The 19368-nt window shown below is 35.2% G+C and overlaps 1 protein-coding gene across 6 annotated transcripts; it reads left to right on the top strand.

Moving 5' to 3' along the window:
- Window positions 1–2139: 2139 nt before the first annotated feature.
- Window positions 2140–18354, top strand: LOC113857354 (serine protease SPPA, chloroplastic-like). Of its 6 annotated transcripts, none has more exons than XM_027489123.1 (13): window positions 2140–2704; window positions 3123–3306; window positions 3702–3839; window positions 4163–4333; window positions 4410–4513; window positions 5059–5126; window positions 12049–12215; window positions 12816–12885; window positions 13255–13409; window positions 15821–15926; window positions 17346–17433; window positions 17520–17663; window positions 17752–18354. In XM_027489123.1, the coding sequence occupies exons 1-13, from the start codon at window positions 2279–2281 to the stop codon at window positions 17977–17979; spliced, it is 2049 nt and encodes a 682-aa protein (XP_027344924.1). In that variant the 5' UTR covers window positions 2140–2278; the 3' UTR covers window positions 17980–18354. The 6 variants fall into 6 exon arrangements, 5 of the variants coding, with proteins under 5 accessions (XP_027344924.1, XP_027344926.1, XP_027344925.1 ...); XR_003503234.1 differs by having other exon boundaries at window positions 2193–2704; window positions 13255–13441; window positions 17752–18259; XM_027489125.1 differs by lacking the exon at window positions 3702–3839 and having other exon boundaries at window positions 2187–2704; window positions 17752–18249.
- The last annotated feature ends 1014 nt before the right edge of the window (window positions 18355–19368 follow it).

Raw genomic sequence — 19368 nt, 5'->3', positions numbered from 1 at the left:
CGGTGGAATGTGTGTTATTTGATCCTGTTGTGATTATTATGATGAGTTTGATGAAAATAAAAGATGAGAACAAGATATACGTGTGATTTGCTATGATTACTGAGAATATAATGAGATTTATTGTAATAATATTGAGATATGTTATTGAAATAATGAAAGAAAGTGTAAATATGCCATGGTTGATATGAATATGATGAGAAATATATGTGAAAAATATGGTATGGCATACGTAATTGTGATTGTGATTGAAAAGAAATTGAAAATAGTTGAGCTGTAAATAGTTACAATGATACACTAGGGTTGTGGAAGATGGAGGCGATGTGAAATTTCTTGAAGAAAAGATGGGTGGCGGTGACATCAACAGTGAGTGTGGATGCATTATACGGCCACACACACTTTTCCTGACTTTGCCTCTGACCATTACCTTTGCTAAGGGAGTCGTGATTGCACACGTTGTATCCGTGATGTGAGGCTCAACCGATAACTATTTACAGGATTGAAACTGTGTAAGACTCGAGGTTAGGACATTGGTGAAACTGTGATCACAGTACCACAGTGAGCGTGGCTAGACGTGCAATGAGCGCACATGTGTGAAATTAAATGTGCAGTGAGTGTACATGTGATGGAATTTGTGATATAAATTTTTATGATGAAGTTGTTATATTATATATATACACGTTGCCACATGTGAGAAACTGTGATAGGATGTAGAAATTTATGATAAAATGATAAGTGTTCTATCATAAGAAAATATGTGTTATGTGCCAAGGTGATTCTATGTGATGTATGTGTGGTAGGGTAGAGACTCACCCTTACATAGGGAACAAGGACGATCAACACTCAACTTTGTGAGCTGTAATGGATAGAGAACTGCTATAGAACTTAGCGGTGTTTGAAATATGTATTATTGAAAGTTCTATAGCATTCATTTTGAGTAATAATTTGTAATAATATTTATTACTTGAATCTTTAGCAAAAACACTAGAAATATTGTTTATGAAAGCCTTTTATAATGATACTTTGTATTTTTAAATTGAGTTGTTTTTAAATTATTTCGCATTTGAAAATATTTTCAAGATTCTTTCATTCTTTTCCCTTATTATTTTTGAAATTTTTGTATAAATAGAATATAAAAATAAGGTGTTACAACCCTCGCCTGGGCAAAACAACGAGAAAGCAAAACTACTTATTTTTCTGCTCTTTACGCTTGAGCTAGATACAATCTTACCTGAGTGAGGTCTACCTCGCCTGAGCGAGATTAAGTCTAGAGAGCATCCTATTTTTCCTACGACTTCTCGCCTAGGTGAGTTTTATCTCGTATAGACGAGCTGCTTCTCGCCTATGCGAGATTCCTTCTTGCCTATGCGAGATTCCTTCTCGCTTGGGCGAGAGGATAGTTAGATCAACCTTGCATTTTTTCGCTTGAGCGAGAAAGCTCCAGAGTGTCATTTTAAAAAAAAAGTTTTATCTCGCTTAAGCAAGACCTATTTCACTTGAGCGAGAAATTTTGCACCAAAAATTCTTATTTTTTTCATATAAGAGTAATAAAATTAAGGGTGTTACAATTTTTATTTTTATTTTTTTGTTCTTACTATTTAAAATTAATAGATAAAAATTAAAAATTAACTTAAAAAAATATAATAATTTGATTAATGTCATAAAAAATATGGTAATATGATTAAGTGTTATACAAAGTGGCCAATCGAAATATGCATCATGAATTAAAGAGTCTATCGATGTCAACTAATCACATGTATCTTTCATTTATATAAGATTTTATAATTTTTAAATATTTATATATTTATAAATAACGTAATTATTTAATTTATTTATAAATTAATCTAAGTTTATGATTTTATAATAAAGTTAAAAATTTAATTTTTTTAAAAATTGTTTTATTAGAATTAACTATTTTAATTTAAAATAAAAATGTACTTACTTTGTTTAGTAATATGTCATAAAAGGATGGAATAAAATGTGAAAAATAATCTATTGATATAATAAAATAATAAATTGGATAAGTTAAAATGTTATATACATTTTTTCAATTCGATTATTTTATACAATAAAATTACTTTTAAAAAATAAAATGAATTCGTAAAATATATTTATCATATATTTTAATTAAACAAATATCATAAATAAAATAGAATAAAACTATCTTATATTATTGTTTTATGTTCTCCAACGACGACGTGGTGTAACGTGAACCTTGTCGTATCACGGGCTTCGTTGCTACCCCTTCATTCCATCCGTTTCCTGCCCACTCCTTCCAAAAATGTCGAAGCTGCCTCTACCTACTTCTCAGTCTCACCTCACCACCTCCATTCACCACTTCCGCAACACATTATGCTTTGCTTCTTCCCTTCAATTTCAATGCCCATTTTCCCTTTCGTATCTCTCTCATCCCCACCCTCTCACTCTCGCTCCCTTCCGTTCCCACATGCGTAGACGAAGACACCTTTCCCTTCAAGCCTTCGATTCTTCTTCCGAAACCAAAAGCGATGAAGAAGAAAAGAATAATGAAGGTGGCGTTAATAATCAGAGTGTTAGAATGACTGATGAGGAGTATCCCAATGGAGAGTTTGAATTCGAACCAATTACCGGATGGAGAAGCTTCCTCGTGAAGCTTAAGATGCTCGTTGCGTTCCCTTGGGAGCGGGTTCGCAAGGGCAGCGTCCTCACAATGAAGCTTCGTGGCCAGGTTTGCTCTTTTTTTATTTTTTACTCAATCGGATAACTATGAAAGAGGAATATTAATAATACACGTCTTATTACATTTTTCTGAAATATTCTTTATAAGAAATTACCATTATAATTAGTTTTGTAATTTTTTTATAAATTTTAATAAATTATAAATTGTGTGTTATAGTGAATGTATTATTATTTTGTATTTTCAAACGCTTTTTTTTTAATTTGTTTTATACATGTTTGTATAAAGAGGATAACAATAAAATAAAATAAAATAAAAATATGGTAAAGGTTTTATAACTACTTTTGAAAAAAAAATATTTCTTAGGCTAAATAAGTAACTGTAACCAGCTTTGATTATTTTGTTTTATGAATAGCATATATATTTGATATGTTTGAGTTCAAAATATTACGTTGTTTCACATGTTCAGATATCGGATCAATTGAAGAGTAGGTTTTCTCCAGGACTTTCTCTACCTCAAATTTGTGAGAATTTTTTGAAAGCAGCGTATGATCCTCGTATTTCTGGGATCTATCTCCATATTGATGGTTTAAATTGTGGATGGGCTAAAGTAGAAGAAATTCGAAGGCACATATTCGATTTCAAAAAATCAGGTAAAACTCTGGACTTGTGTTACAGCTTATAAATGGAAGAAAGAGAAATGAGGAGACATGCGATATGAAAACAATTTTTCATGTTGTATGTTGTTTTGTAGAAACTTATATTTGGGTCCAATGAACTGGTGAAGAGTTTATCAAGAAATTTAGTACACTTATATAACCAAGTAACAAGTAAATGTACTTACTGATGTCTTCTATGGTTACGCACCTTCAAAATGCCAAATTATAAGTGATTTTTGGACACTCTGCAAACTTGTATTTTGAAGTAAATATGGTGATAATGATATTTGAATGTCTCCCTGGCCTTTTTTATTTCATTCTTATATTGGCCTATACTAAAGGTCTTTCGTACTTATGAATGACATGCTCATAGTTGGTTATGGCTGTAGGAAAGTTTGTTGTAGCTTATGTCCCTTCATGTCAAGAAAAAGAGTATTACCTTGCATGTGCATGTGAGGAGATATACGCCCCTCCAAGTGCTTACTTTTCTTTGTTTGGATTGACTGTTCAAGCTTCGTTCCTTAGAGGTAAGATGACTTCCCTTGCATTTTTACAAATTGGACTCAGTCTTGAATTTTTTCTTTTCTGACAGCATCTTTTTATTTTTAAAATATAGGTCATTAAAGTGTAAAACTTCAATTTGTTCCTCCAAACATCATTGCATCTTTTTATTCAAATGCTTAATATCTCAAATCATTTTTTGGTTCTGGATAAGTGTTCTATGCTCTTATGCACATGTTGCGGATGTGTATCAGCAATTTATTGATAAATTATTTAAAAAATTTAAATCCTACGATGGCTTTAAATAAACCTATAACATTATTTTACATAATTTATTAATTCTTTTCAGGTATTTTAGATAACATAGGAATTGAACCACAGGTGGAAAGGATTGGCAAATACAAAAGTGCAGGAGATCAACTAGCTCGAAGAACCATGTCTGAAGAAAATTGTGAGATGCTGACTGCATTGCTTGACAATATCTATGAAAATTGGCTAGACAAGGTCTCTTATGCCAAAGGTACATTTCCATTTGTTGTTTTAGTGGAATATTGACTTATTAAGTTAACGTTTGGACTTCTGCTAATTTAATATAGGAAAGAGAAAAGAAGATATTGTGAACTTCATAAATGAAGGTGTTTACCAAGTAGACAAGCTTAAAGAAGAGGGACTCATATCAAATATAGTCTATGATGATGAGGTACATAATTATTTCCCAATGTCTTATATAAACTGCCATTTTGGTCTTTGATCATGTATCTTCCTAGGCATAGCTGTGAAACTAAACCTCAGGCTAATGGTTGTGGTTAGTTAAAGTTTACCCTTGCTGAAATGGCAGACTCTAGGGATTTCAAAGACTAAAATTACTGGCAAAGTTTGCCTGGGGTCACAATTGAATCCCAATGCAACCAACCACTGTCAAAGACTTTTTGTATATGTAGTTTGTCATCTTTACTATTATAATCAAGTTGAGAGTGTAAGGTGGATCACATCTAGTAACTAGTGGTTGATACTGGATACTTTTGAATGGAAAATCCTGATAGTGTTTGTCCTGCTCATTAAGTGTTTGTTGGTTTTGGTGCTTCTTCTTATAACTAAATTGTGGATCCAACATTCCTACTGTCTTCACAGTCGGGTGTATGTATGTATATCGATAATTAACAATGGTTAATGAATATTTTGGAAGGATGTGACTGCATCTAATCAAAGATGTTTAAAAGGATCAAAACATTAAATGTTTTGCAGGTTATTGCCATGCTGAAGGAGAGACTTGGAGTGAAATCAAATAAAGATCTGCCTATGGTGGATTACAGGTGGCAATTTCTAGAGGCTTTAAGAATGTACTATGGTCTATGCTACTTATTTGGAGTAGATAAATGTTAGCTAAAGAAATATTTGACTAAGGAATTCTCAATTCATAGTCTCACAAATTCAACTCAAATTTCCCTGCTAAGAGAATCTCTCAAATCAATGACTAGTTTTTCATTTGTTTTGAATCTTGGATTTCCCCTCTCTATGTAACACATAATTCTCAACATATTATTCTAAATCTCTCTGGTACCAAATAATGTAACACTCCGCAATTCACACTTTATTTTATATGATAATGCCTTGAATTTTTATTAATCATTGTGGCATTCCAAGTTTATTAAAAATCTTTTCCTTAAAGTTTCTTCAATGTACAAATATTATTATTTTCAACATGTTGATTACTTATAGAATTATATATTACATGTGGTCCTATTAAATCAACAAAAACTTACATGTGAAAAGGAAAAGAAACTTCAACCAGTAGTATACATCATGCATAGTTTTTCAAAACAAAAGCCAAGGTATTACTGATACTACATTCTTAGCTTGATAAGACACATAATTTACGTAGTAATTTCATGTTTTTCTCTTCCTAATCATAATGGAAACTATTTTCCATGACTCCATTCTCAGTAAGCGGTAATGTTACTCATTTCATTATGGAACCATGTTCCATTCTCGTCCATATGCATTATTATGCTAAACATAGTCATGGGTAAGTTCTTCATTTTCTTTACAAGTTTATGTGATCATGAATCAAAAGAAATCAAAGAGGTGGAAAAGGCAAATGTACCAATAATCATGAAATATTGCAGAACAAAAGTACTTATCTTTCTCATCCCAATATTAATTCATCAAAGGTTCTGTTGAGAGAGAAAATATTGAATCCGTGTCTTTTAGAATGCAGCGGAGTTATTCAAATTTATAAGGAAGAATACATAATTACAAAATATATAGTTACTGTATTTACAATATTCTAATAGATTCTAACACTTCCCCTCAAGGTAGAGCATATAGGTCATGCACTAAGCTTGTTATATATTAAGTTAATCTGAGGACCCCTTAGTGACTTAGTAAATATGTCTGCTAGTTGATCATGGGAATTGACAAAACTAGTAGATATTTCCTCGGACATGACTTTCTCTCTGACAAAGTGGCAATCAATTTCAATGTGCTTTGTTCTTTCATGGAATACTGGATTTGAGGCTTGATTACCACATATAAGTGACATATGTGTGACCTCTCCAAACTTTAGTTCTTGAAGTAACTATTTGAGCCATATAAGCTTCTAACTCGCTATAGCCATAGCTCGATACTCAGCTTCCACATTGGACCGGACCACAACATTTTGCTTCTTACTTTTCCAAGAGATAAGGTTATCTTTGACAAATATATAGAATCTAGAGGTGGACCTTCTATCTATGGGAGATCTTGCCCAATCTGCATCGTAATACCCCACAACTCGAGTGTGTCCTTTGTCTTTGTACAAAAGACCCTTTCCTAGAGCTTCTTTGATGTATCGAACAATGCAAGTCACTGCATTCCAATGTTCCTTACATGGAGAGTTGAGGAATTGACTTACTACGCTCACTGCGAATGAGATATTTGGACGGGTAATAGTGAGGTAGTTTAGCTTTCCTACTAATCGTCTGTACCTTCCAGGATCTAGAAGAAGCTCCCCCTAATTTGGCAGGAGCTTGACATTGGGATCCATATGAGTGTCAACTGGCTTGGAAGTTAACATTCCTGTTTCTTCTAAAATATCCATTGCATACTTCCTTTGGGAAATGATGATTCCATTTTTGGACTGTGTTACTTTTATTTCCATAAAATATTTGAGTTTGCTAAGATCCTTTGTCTGAAAATGTTTGAAGAGATGCTGCTTTACCTGTGCAATGCCACGATGATCACTATCCGTGATGACAATGTCATCAACATAAACAACTAGGTAGATGCAACCGGTAGGTGAGTGACGATAGAAGACAAAATGGTTAGCCTTACTCCGAGTCATGCCAACCTGTTGAATCACAGTACTGAATCTGCTGAACCATGCTTTGGGTGACTGCATGAGGCCATATAAAGATTTCCGCAGTCAACATACAAGACTAGAAGACTCCTCCTGAGCAACAAAGCAAGGAGGTTGCTCCATGTAGACTTCCTCGAGCAGATCACCATGTAAGAAAGCATTCTTGATATCCAACTAATAGAGAGGCCAATGATGTATGGCAGCAATGGATAGGAATAGTTGCACAAAGGGCAATTTGGCCATAGGAGAGAAAGTGTCGCTATAGTCCAATCCAAAGATTTGAGTATAGCCTTTGGCGATGAGACGGGCTTTAAGCCAGTCAACCTTGCTGTCTGGACCAACCTTGACCGTATACACCCATCGACAACCAACAACTGACTTCCCTAGTGGTAGAGGAACGAGGTCCCAAGTGCTACTGTTCTGTAATGTACACATCTCATCTAGCATAACTTGTTGCTATCCTGGATGGACAAATGCATCGCCTGCACTCTTAGGAATAGAAACAGAGGACAAAGAAGAAAGGCAAGAATAATAGGAAGGAGAAACACAAATGATAACTTAAAGAAATATAGTGAGGAGAAGGATTACGAGTAGAACGTATACCTTTTCGAAGAGCAATGGGAATGTCAGGTTCAGAGGACGGGACCGAAAAATGAGGCAAAAGAGGTGGCTCTAGAGGTGAGTACGACGCTAATATACCTGCAAAGGTGGAGGAGATGGGTGTGGAGGGGATAAAGACTCCTTTGGAGGACAGAAAAGGATTGAAACAGGGGCAACCATGGATAGGGAATACTCGGATGTAGATGTTCTAAGCTCAGAATGGAATGGACTCAGAAAATAACATCAGCAGAGATGAAATACCTGTGAAGAGTAGGAGAATAACACTTGTATCCTTTTTTAGAGCGTGGGTATCTGAGGAAAACACACTTATGAGACCGAGGAGAGTCAATTGGAGTAGGGAGCAAAGACTCAGAAGAGGTTTTGGGGGGGACACAAAGGAGGGTCGCCTAGGTGCTGTTCATAGTAGCTTCTGTGAGGCTCCCTAGGATCTGACCATGAACATGAGAATATTCTGGGAGCAGACTGTATAGAGCCAAGGACGTGAAAATCTTCTTGCGATTGTCAAGTTTCGCATTTGGAGTGGCAGCGGGAGGAAGCAATTCATTGAACTCACAAAGAAGGCTAGATACTGAGCCAAGATAGTTCGACATAGAATCCTTAATCTGATGAACACTAAGAATAGTCATGAGGTCTTCACAAACTTGGTAGAGTCGCCGAGAATTGTTGGGTCTGTGTCCAAACAACTTTGCAGGTTTTGTGGGTGCGAAAGACATTACGAAGAAATGGGTGAATGGTGGCTTGGATGATACAGCATAGCTGAGCGTCAACTTTTTTCTATAGAGGACGGTCGACCTCCTGAACATCGTCTGCTGTTTGGGTGAGATGTGTCTCATAACCCTGTCCAACAAGCCAAAGTTCAATGTGAGAAGTCCAGGAGTAGTGTGTACCATCCAATTGCTCAAAAGAGAGGTGCAGTGACATGGTTGGTAAAAATCTGAGTGTCAGCTTTTGGAGTGCTGGAGGTAGCCATTGGTCAGCGAGAAGAGAGAGAAAATGCTCAAACAACAGCAAAAAAGGCAAAACAAGGCCGAATAGATGTCTAAACACCTAACCGAGACCAAATATACGTAGAGGAGAGAGGGGTGAGCAAACCCCAGTCGACGGTGTTAGGAAAGGACGCCGAACGCGCCATCACGCGTGGAGAGAAAAGGTGGTAAGTGAGAAAACCGATAGAGGAGAAGGCGGCGAATGAGGACTCAGTGAAGGCGTGGTCAGCGGGGTTCGGCAGCACCAGAACAGTGGTGGACGGTGGTTGCGGCGCCAGAAAAAAAATGGCACCAATGACCAGTGGGTCCACTGGGAAAAAAAATGGATTAGGGTTTCCTCTCTAGGCTCTAGATACCATGTTGAGAGAGAAAATATTGAATCCATGTGTTTTAGGGCACAATGGAGTTATTTAAATTTATAAGGAAGAGTACATAATTACAAAATATACAGTTATTGTATTTATAAGATTCTAATAGATTCTAACAGGTTCAAATTCTCATCCTTGTGTGGAAACCTCAATCACAACATTCACTTAATTTCATTGCATTCTCATGATAAGAGTTTCAAATAAGTGTCTTTCATGAATTATGCTCAAAATCATATTGTCATGGCTAGGTCTAAATGCCTCAAACATTCATTATAAATGTGTCTCAACTCACCATAACCATGCTTCTACTTTTGTGGAGTGATTCTCCTAATTTTCTTATCAATTTGATATTAAAGCTTTTCACCATGTCTCTCAAATACAAATGAGCTGCGAAAGTATTAACACCCAACATTGTAATTTTCACCCAAGATTAGTGAAAAAGCTAGTGCATAGCCAACCCTCATGGGCACTAGGGTCATTAAGCGTGGTATGATGTTGCGATGTAATTGCATGGAATGAAACTTGAATCCTACATTAGAAATATGGGATTTTAGTATGGGAAGGCAAGGTATGTCCTACCTACAATGACTAGCATGTTGAATCAAGCATGTTGCCTATAAATAAGAGGGAATATTAGCGAGGTATGTCATATGATTTGCGAAAAGAAATTAGGGCCTTTTGGCATTGGGAGGTGTAGACCCTAAAGTTTTGCACTGTGTGTGTATTATGTTCTGTTGTGATTTGTTGAGTACTTTCCCCATTTCATTTTGAAAAAGATACAAAGTTTCTATCACTGGTATTAGAGTTCTGATATTGGAGCTGTGGATATTGATTTCTTGAAGATGATTGCAATATTGCCTATTGGTGGCTTATCCCGGTTGAGCAGTATTTTGAACCCACTAGAATGCCAGAGGAAGAGAAGCTATCAAAGGCTCTAAGGTGATAATCTTAATTGGTGTCTAACTTGGAGATGGTGCAACAATATGCAGACTGGTCGACTTTGGTGAAAGCAGTGCTGAAGAGATTTCAACCTGAATATGATTCAGAATTATTTGCATCATCTGAGGATGAGAAACAAGAAACTTGGGTTCAAGAAAGTAGAAAAGAACCAGAAGCTTGGAGACCAAAAACAAATGTAGAAAAATATGCAATTGTCCAAGAAAATGAACAAAAGTCATGGAAACCAGAAATCATGGAACCAAAGACAGAGGAGGAAATTCGATCGGAACAAGTTCACATTTTGGGTCAAGAACCAAAAATGGAAGACCTAAATGGATTGGAGCAAGTAGTCGAGATTGAGAGACAATTGGGTGTTGTCAGGTCTGAAAATAAGCTTTGCTTCTTTGGAAGGAGACCATCTTTTGAGTTGTAGATGGAGAAACACATGCAGCATCATTTGGGTAATAAAGAAAGGATGACAATGAACCGTGATTTGCTTAGAAAACCTTGGGTTCTCAATACACTTGCAGAGGAAATGGTGCTCTATTTTAGGTAAAAAAATATTAAAGAAAACAAAGCATTGGAGGAAATTGATTCCAACAGTTGTTTGTGTTTGACCCAGGAGGGCTTGAGGCTAATTTGGGGCTGTAGTAATAGGGTTGGCTTAATCATAATGCTTCAATCAAACAGAACTCTGATACAACTTTCTTTTGCAGTTGCAATAGCTATTCACCTAGAGGACAAAGTGAGTGTTTAGGGGGGGGGGGGGGGGGGGAGTACTGTTAACTCCATTAATAGTTAGTTAAAATAAGTTTCTTGGTTACCCATTATTTAGTTACATTAGTTTAAATCACGCATGTTTGTCAAAAAAACAAGAGGGAAGACTAGAGAGGAATACCATGTGACTTCTGGGAGAAAATTAGGGCCTTGTGGCATTGGAAGGTGCAGACCCTCAAACTTCTGCACTGTGTGTATTATGTTCTGCAAATTATAAGGTTCTTTCCCCACTTCTTTCTAATAAAGATACCAAGTTCTTATAGAGTAGAGAACACAAACAATGCATAACTTTGAGGGTGTGCACCTCTGCCAAATGGCCCTAATTTCCTCTCACAAATGAATAGATTCTCTCTCTCTACCCCCCTCTTTTCTATAGAGGCAATATGCTGTGTTTCTTGTACAATCTCAGCCTGTCAAGTGCCGACTACTAATTCAGGGCTAACTACTATATTGTAACTAACTACTAATAGGTACTTAGCTAACACATTATAACTAACTACTAATGGGGGTTACCTTTTTGGCTTTCCCATGGTTCTATCTATTTTTAAAATAGAGTTTGGTACAAATAAAAAGTAGAAGTAACAAATATATTGAATAATTTTAGTGGGTATTATTTGGACAAACTTCTACAGTGCTTATTTGAGCTTATGAAAATAATTATGACCTGTAAGCTCTTTCTAGCTTAGTTTTTCCCAATCAAACTTGTTTATAAGTTCTAATAAGGTAACCTTTAATTTGCTTGATTGAGTAGTTTACCAAAATATGGCCATAATTTTAAATTTTGGGAACACAAATCTACAATTGGTTTATATAGAAGTTGTAGACAACTTCAAAAATATATAATATTCAACAAATTTTCATTTGAAATTGAATTTTGTTTCTTCTAATTTCTGTCCCTGTTTGTTTGGTATAGGATCTTTCTATGGCTTATGTTTGTTTGGAATTGTGGGAAAATGATAATTTTTTTATCTACAACTTCCTAAGTGAGATTTTTAAAGACAAGAAAATCAATTTTCCCCCCCCCCCCCCCCAATTAATCATTCCCAAACATGCATCTATGTAAATTACAGTTTTCATGTGACTTACCATTGCTTTCTTTTTCTTACCTGGCTTTTGTTGCTAACAGATGCTTCTTTTGATAAAGAAAATGTGTCAAATAATTCATATTAACAGTATCAAAAATTTTTATTGCATCAACTAAATACAGGAAATACTCTCGAGTTAGGAAATGGACAGTTGGAATATCAGGTGGTAAAGAACTAATAGCCGTTATCCGAGCATCCGGGAGCATTAGTCGTGTAGAGAATCAATTAAGTGCCTCTAGCTCAGGCATTGTTGCGGAGAAGTTCATTGAGAAGATTCGTGAGGTCAGAGGTAATCTTGATCTTATAAGTTGCCCTTTGAAATTTCAGTGTAAGAGGCTAAGAGCAATATTGAATTTGGCATGTATTCATGGGAATGTTGTCAGGCTATTTGCATTGATTACAGCAGCTGTAGTTAATGCACCATAGATATTTTCTTTTCAGTAGAGTAGTATTATTCAATGATTTGCCTATATTAAATTGGAAGGAAACCAAGAGATTACACTACTTTCGAATTTTTTACTTCCAAGGCCTTAGATGTAGAAGCCACGCTGCAAGAACTAAGACGTATCAGTTATGAGATCTCTTAATCTCAGACAGAAAGGCCAAGAGAGACCCATTAAACATATAACTTTCAGAATCCCACATTCATGTGTTCCAAAATATAGATTACATGGGTTAGTTCTGTTTAATAACTTAAGTATGCAAGTATGCAACAGCAATGCACCACTTATCTATTCACTTTTAGGAGCATAAGCATAATCATGGTTTTCAGTGTTCAACCATGATCCTGTTTGCTAAAAATGACACCTTTGTCTAGTTGTTATTCATTAGTATACTTCACTCATTATATTTGTGCTATAGTCACTATGAGTGTTCTTTTTCTCCTCAGAGTCAAAAAAATTTAAGGCTGCTATCATCAGGATTGACAGTCCCGGAGGTGATGCTCTTGCTTCAGATTTGTAAGTTTAAGTTCTGGTATTATTTTCCCTCTGTTAATTACATGTTCAAAACTTCTCTTTTAATAAGTGATTTAACAATAAATTGTTGATTTTCCTTGAATTTGTTTGAAATTATTGGTTGGATGGGGCTAGATCTGATCTGTACTATTGCATTTTTTGCAAGTATCTATACAACATTATTGATTTATCGTTAATTGAAGCATTGTTTGAGATGATGCTTTTAGATTTGAGAGTAGTTAACTGGATCCCTCCCTTAATTGTCTACTTTTATTTGAAATAATCTCTAGTTGTCATGGATGAAACTGTTATGCCAAGTATTTTGGTGATTTTGCATATTTAGTGACCATATTCTGGTGTCATGGTCTGCAGGATGTGGAGAGAAATCCGGCTTTTAGCTGCTTCAAAACCAGTCATTGCTTCAATGTCTGACGTGGCTGCAAGTGGAGGGTACTACATGGCAATGGGAGCTGAAGCTATTGTTGCAGAAAGTCTTACCTTAACTGGTTCAATTGGAGTGGTCACAGGTGAACCTGACTGTTTTACTGCTTCTGTTTCGGTAGGTGAATAGAGAAGAGCATGCTGATACAATTATTTAACTAAAGATATAAACATATTTATTGAAAACCTTTATCCACAAGGTTTTGAAACAGCTGTTCTCATCAGTATTTATGTTACAATCTAATTGTTAGTGCTCAATTCAAGAATTAGGAAACTCGTAATTCAGGTACCATGCAGAAATAATCTTTGTATTTGTTTTCCCATTTCTATATAAAGATGCTTATGATATCTAGATATTCCTTAGTCATTGTCATGGTCCTTTGGAAAGGAAGTATTAAAAAATATACATGGTACAGACTGTTGATATCTGTTTACTCTCCAAATAAAGGAAAATCTGTTGTTGTTAGGACCAGGGAAGGAGAACAAATGATTGACACTAACAAGGCATCTAAAGTATGGAAGTGTATGTTAGGAGGAAAGGAAGGAAGGAGCCAACGGATAGTTAGTTGTTAATACCCTTTAATAGAGTTAGGGTCTAAACTAGGGGGACTTTTGTTTGGGGTACTGTAAAATACTGTTAGGGAACATTGATCTTTGTTCAGGGAGCGGTTAGCTCTGGAGGATTCTTGAATCCTGATTCTTTTCAAAGGCATTAATAAAGATTGTCAATATTCTTTCTTTTGTTTTTCTGATTTAATGCTCTGACCCTAACAATTGGTCCGACTTGCCGGATTCATACTCCCATGCCAAGAAGAATGAATGAGAGGGTGGATGTTCTTGAATCTAGGATTCAAAACATCGAGGTATAGTAGAAAACATTGTCTTATTTAATAAAGGAGATGGATGTCATGCAGCAAGAATTGTTGAAAGAAATTCATAAGATGAGCGCTGCTAAGGAAACATTGATGCTGAGTTTTGCTCTTCTGCTAAGAAGGTGGAACTACCCGCCTTCAATGGTGTTGACTCTATGGGATGGATATGTAGAGCGGAGACTTATTTTGAAGTGCATGGTACAAATGAGGCTGTGAAAGTGAAGTTGGCCAAGATTTGTATGGAGGGGACCACAATTCATTGGTTCAATTTGTGGCGTGAGGAGGAGGAACCTACTTGGTATAATCTAAAACAGGCCTTGACCGTTAGGTTTGGGAGCGATTGTTTGGATAATCCTTTTGAGGAGTTGACGCTACTAAAGCAAGAAGGTTTTGTGGAAGAGTTTATTGAAGCGTTTGAAGCTCTAGCCTCTCAGGATCCAAGGCTGCCTGAGACTCAATATCTCAAGTATTTTGTTGGAGGGTTGAAAGACGAAATCAGATTGCGGGTACGTACTCTAGATTCACCAACTAGGTGACATGCAATGCATTTGGCGAGGGGTATTGAAGCTGAGATGGCCAAATACGGTGGGTCATCTTTTATGCGGAACAGGAAGCCACTCAAGTAACCAGGGGTTTAAGACTCCCACTATAGGTCAATATTCTTCAGTCTTTTGTTTTTCTGATTTTAACGCTCAAACCCTAACAGTTGTTCAGAGCTTTTTTAACATGACCTATGTAGAATGAAATTTTCCTTTAAATATGAAAATGCCAATACTATTTGTGCACAAAACTGACCTGCCGCATAATAAACAATGATGAAGTAAATTTACTTAATATACATTTTTTCACCATTTTCACTCCAATTTTTCATATGGTTGTATAGTGATAAGAACCTTGGATAAACCACACCACAAAAGCTAGCCGTTGTAGTTGTAGAGTCCAAAGCCATAGAAATCCCACATTAGAATCACATACTTGCAATGTGTGACTCAAATCCCATACCTGCAATTGGATCCTAACAGGTGACATCTGCATTGTAGTGTTTGCCATGAACTAGTCAAGGGGCTTGTACACCGCCAACTTGCATGGGCACCATTGCTGTGGAGTGTTGTGAGATTTTAGGATCCAATTGCAAGGTATGAGACTTGAGTCCTACAATGGAAGCATGGGATTCTAATGTGGAGATTATAAGGCCTTGGGTTCTCCAACTACAATGACTAACTTTTATGGTTTGTTTCTCCCAAAATTCTTTTCAATTGATACCGAAGCCTTCCACCATGTCTATGAGTTGCATTTGAGTGGCATGGTGGTGATGTTGGTGTTTCAATGTTTGCCCAGGACTAGTAAAAGGTGCTAGTGCACAGCCAGCCCACGTAGCCATAGGCGATGCAGAGTTTGATGAAATGTTAGGATCCAATTGCAAAGTATAAGACTTGAGTCCTATATTGGAAGTATGTGATTATAATGTGGTGTTTATAAAGCCTTGAGTTCTCCAAATGCAGTTGAAAGCAAATTACTCATGGTGCTTTGAAATAATGAACCAAGACATTATATCATGAACAATCAATGCTACTATATATATTGTTCTTCTAACTTTGTAATCTCTTAATTTATGATTTTTGTAGGAAAATTTAACCTGGGGAAACTATATGAGAAGATTGGCTTTAACAAAGAAATTATATCAAGGGGAAGATATGCTGAGCTCCTTGCAGCTGAACAACGTCCTTTTAGGTAAATATTATTTCTTCATTTCCTGTTGTAAAGATTCTAGTGGATGAGGAGAGAATATGCCACTTGATTGCTCAACAGTCAGGCACTCTTTGAGAAGGGAAGACAGTGACTTTTACTTTCTAACTAGTTGCCAGCCCTTGTTAAAAGAAAAAGTCACTATCATTTTGTGTGTGTGTTTCCTGAAATTATGCTGATTTACATTGATGGATCTTCTGTTGATGGATAGGGTTGCATGGTACTTTGACTACTTGCTTCTCTTCCTTACCATTAATTTTTTAGCATCAAAATAAGGATAGGTTACTCTGTACTACCACAGATCAGTGTGTCAATGATCACCATGCAAAATTACCAACCAAGGGTGCATTCAAACCCGGGCACTTGGGGAATGCAAAATCTTATCTATATAACCTATGAACCAGTTAGCCAACCCAATTTTGCTTCTTCCTTTGCATTCACTAAAACTTCCCCTTTTAGGTGGAGAGAGGACTTTAATTCTGTACGATTATTAGGAATGTTAGTCAAGAAGTTGACTGCGATGGAAGTAGATGAATTCTGGCATGGATTGCCAGGTACTGATTTTTGTAGCTAATAGGGTAGCAAGTGTAGGGTTCCATTTCCATGATCTCTGAACAGAAGGATCAATCCATCCTTCTTGAAAATTCCTTAACATTTGAAAGCAATTACAGCAATAACTAAGCCATATCTCACTAAATGAGGTGGACTACATGGATCTCATGCCTTTAGACTGGATCAAAAATCAAATTTTCAAGTATATTATTTATCATGAGATCCCTTTTGATAATTTCTTCCACGGTTCTCTTTTACCTCCTCAACTGTTTTTCACAAGGTTAAAGACCATATACTCTACGATCCTCACTGGTATTTCTAATAACCTTCTTTGCACACGTCCAAACCACCTTAATTGTAAGTAATCCTCTGTCATCATCTCCTGAATAGGCACTACTCCAATTTCTCATATAAAATCATTTCTTATTATGTCTTTTTTTCTTGTGACTATACATTCATCTTAACATTCTTGATTTTGCCACTACCATAAAGGAAAGAGAGTTCGTTGTATTGCGATTTCATTAAACTTTCCATTGAGCTTGATAGGTACGCTCACAAATAACTCAAATGTTTTTCTCCATTTTGTGTGTTTTTGAAAGCAATTATTTCAAACAAAATACACTGAACAATAAACAATCTCACTAACTTTTACCATCTAGGCGCTACAAGATTACCTAAGAAGGTCCAGGGTTTCTGCAACCATTTATGCTTTAATGCTTTTTGTGCCATTAAATCTTTTGTTGATGGCCTTAACAGGGTTGGTATTTTTCTATTGCATCAGACTATCGGTACATATTTTGATATCCAGGACAAAACAAATAGAACATTTTTTATTTTCTTCTTGTGGTGCAGACCAGATGAAGCAGAGCTATTTGCCAAATCTGCTCAGCATGCTTATAAACAATTTCGAGACAAGGCAGCTTTGTCTAGATCAATGACTGTATGTTATAAATTTAATTCACGTGCTTTTTCTCTTCCTTCTTGTAGATCTTTGTGACAGGCTCACAGCTACTATACTGTAACTAGGTAGAAGAGATGGAGGAGGTTGCGCAGGGGAGGGTTTGGACTGGTAAAGATGCAGCTTTGCATGGTCTAGTTGACACTATTGGTGGGCTCTCTCGAGCTATTGCCATAGCCAAATTGAAGGCCAACATACCGCAAGACAGACAGGTTGGTTTGACTCACCTTTATTTTGGCAGTATGAATGTTCGTGCCCAAGAAGTCTCAAAACATGGTCATTATGCTTGAACTATGCCAGGTTACACTTGTGGAGATCTCCAGACCCAGCCCTTCTTTAACCGATATTTTATTAGTAGGTAATACCTTCATTGGAGCTGACAGAGCATTGAAGGAACTGCTACAGGGCTTGACATTTTCTGATGGAGTTCAAGCCCGAATGGATGGGATCTTGTTTCAGATATTGGAAGGATATTCTTTCGCCAACCCCATTTTGTCAATAATAAAAGATTACCTCAGTTCCCTCTAGTTCATACATAATTCATTTCACTGCTTTTATCACGTTTTATTTCTTTAGCTTTCCCTATGTTGTTCCTTGTTGTGAGGTTGTCCGAAGGCAGGGTTAATAGATGACGAGGACCTTCTTTGTATCTTGGGTTACATGTTGGCCCTTCGTTCTCTCGCTCACAATCCTTGTACATGTATGATGTAAAGTTGGAAGGTTTCAAGCATAGTTACTTGATCCTCCAAAATGAAAGTGTCATAAAGTCATCTTCTAAAGATTTGGAATATCAATTTGTTTAAATCTTTTAATTGGACTCAAACTTCAAGAATACATGTTAAGTTAAAACAAATTTTTACTGGTCGATCTACTTTATTAATCATTTGACACCTCTTTAGTAATCTATAACAATTAATTTAATAAAGTTTTAGATTTTCTTCTCAATGGATTAATTTATTATTATTTTTTTATCACTAATAATTTTATACATTTTAGATCTTTAAAGGGCTAATTTAATGACATTAAATTTTTAGTTCTAAATGTTTAAAAATTGTTTAAGTATTTATATATATATATATATATATATATATATATATATATATATTTCATCCAGTTTAATCTGGATCTGACTAGGGTCATGCACCAGTATATGATGAGTGAGTCTATCAATGAAAATTTTTTGCATACATAAGGACTTGAATCAGAAATTTTACCAACTTTCTATTTTTTATCTAATTTAATTTTGAGTCACGTACCTAGATGTGGTGGATGAGTCTGTCATTTGAACTTGAGACTTTACTTAAGTGATACTAAGTCATTTGTTACTTGAACAAACTTTCATTAATTTTATTGGTTATAATTTGTTTCTAGATTTTTTTTTTCTTTTTATCTTTTAAGAATACAATAATTTTATATATTTTAATTCCGGTGACATGGCTAGGTGCTAAGATTAAGGATAGCATATCATTATTAAATGATAAATGATATGATTTTAATTAAGAATTAGTAATAAATATTTTTAAATATAAAATGTTAAATTATAAAATGATATTTTATTAAATAAGTTATTAAAATAAAAGTAAATGGACAACTACTAAATTTTAATAATTATTTTAGTAAATTTAATCAATTATAGTAATTTTTTTAATAAATTTTAATAATTATAGATTCAGTATAATTTAAGTTTATATTTGATTACCTTTAATATAGATATAAATATGTAGAACCTTAAATAATTTTTTAAAAGAATTTTACATAGGTATATAGATTTAGATGGATTATTTTTTAAGAAAATTTGTAAAAACAATTATAGTTGTTAAAATATATTTAAACTTCAATAACTAGTAAATATTTACATAAATCAACAAATAAAAGTATAAATTAAAAATTAAATTATTAGTCAATTTATCAATTTAA

This window comes from Abrus precatorius, unplaced genomic scaffold, assembly GCF_003935025.1.
Source record: "Abrus precatorius isolate BTA unplaced genomic scaffold, Abrus_2018 Scaffold2, whole genome shotgun sequence".
Lineage (NCBI taxonomy): Eukaryota > Viridiplantae > Streptophyta > Magnoliopsida > Fabales > Fabaceae > Abrus > Abrus precatorius.
The sequence above is the reverse complement of the archived record's forward strand: the minus strand, read 5'-3'. Positions and strand labels throughout refer to the sequence as shown.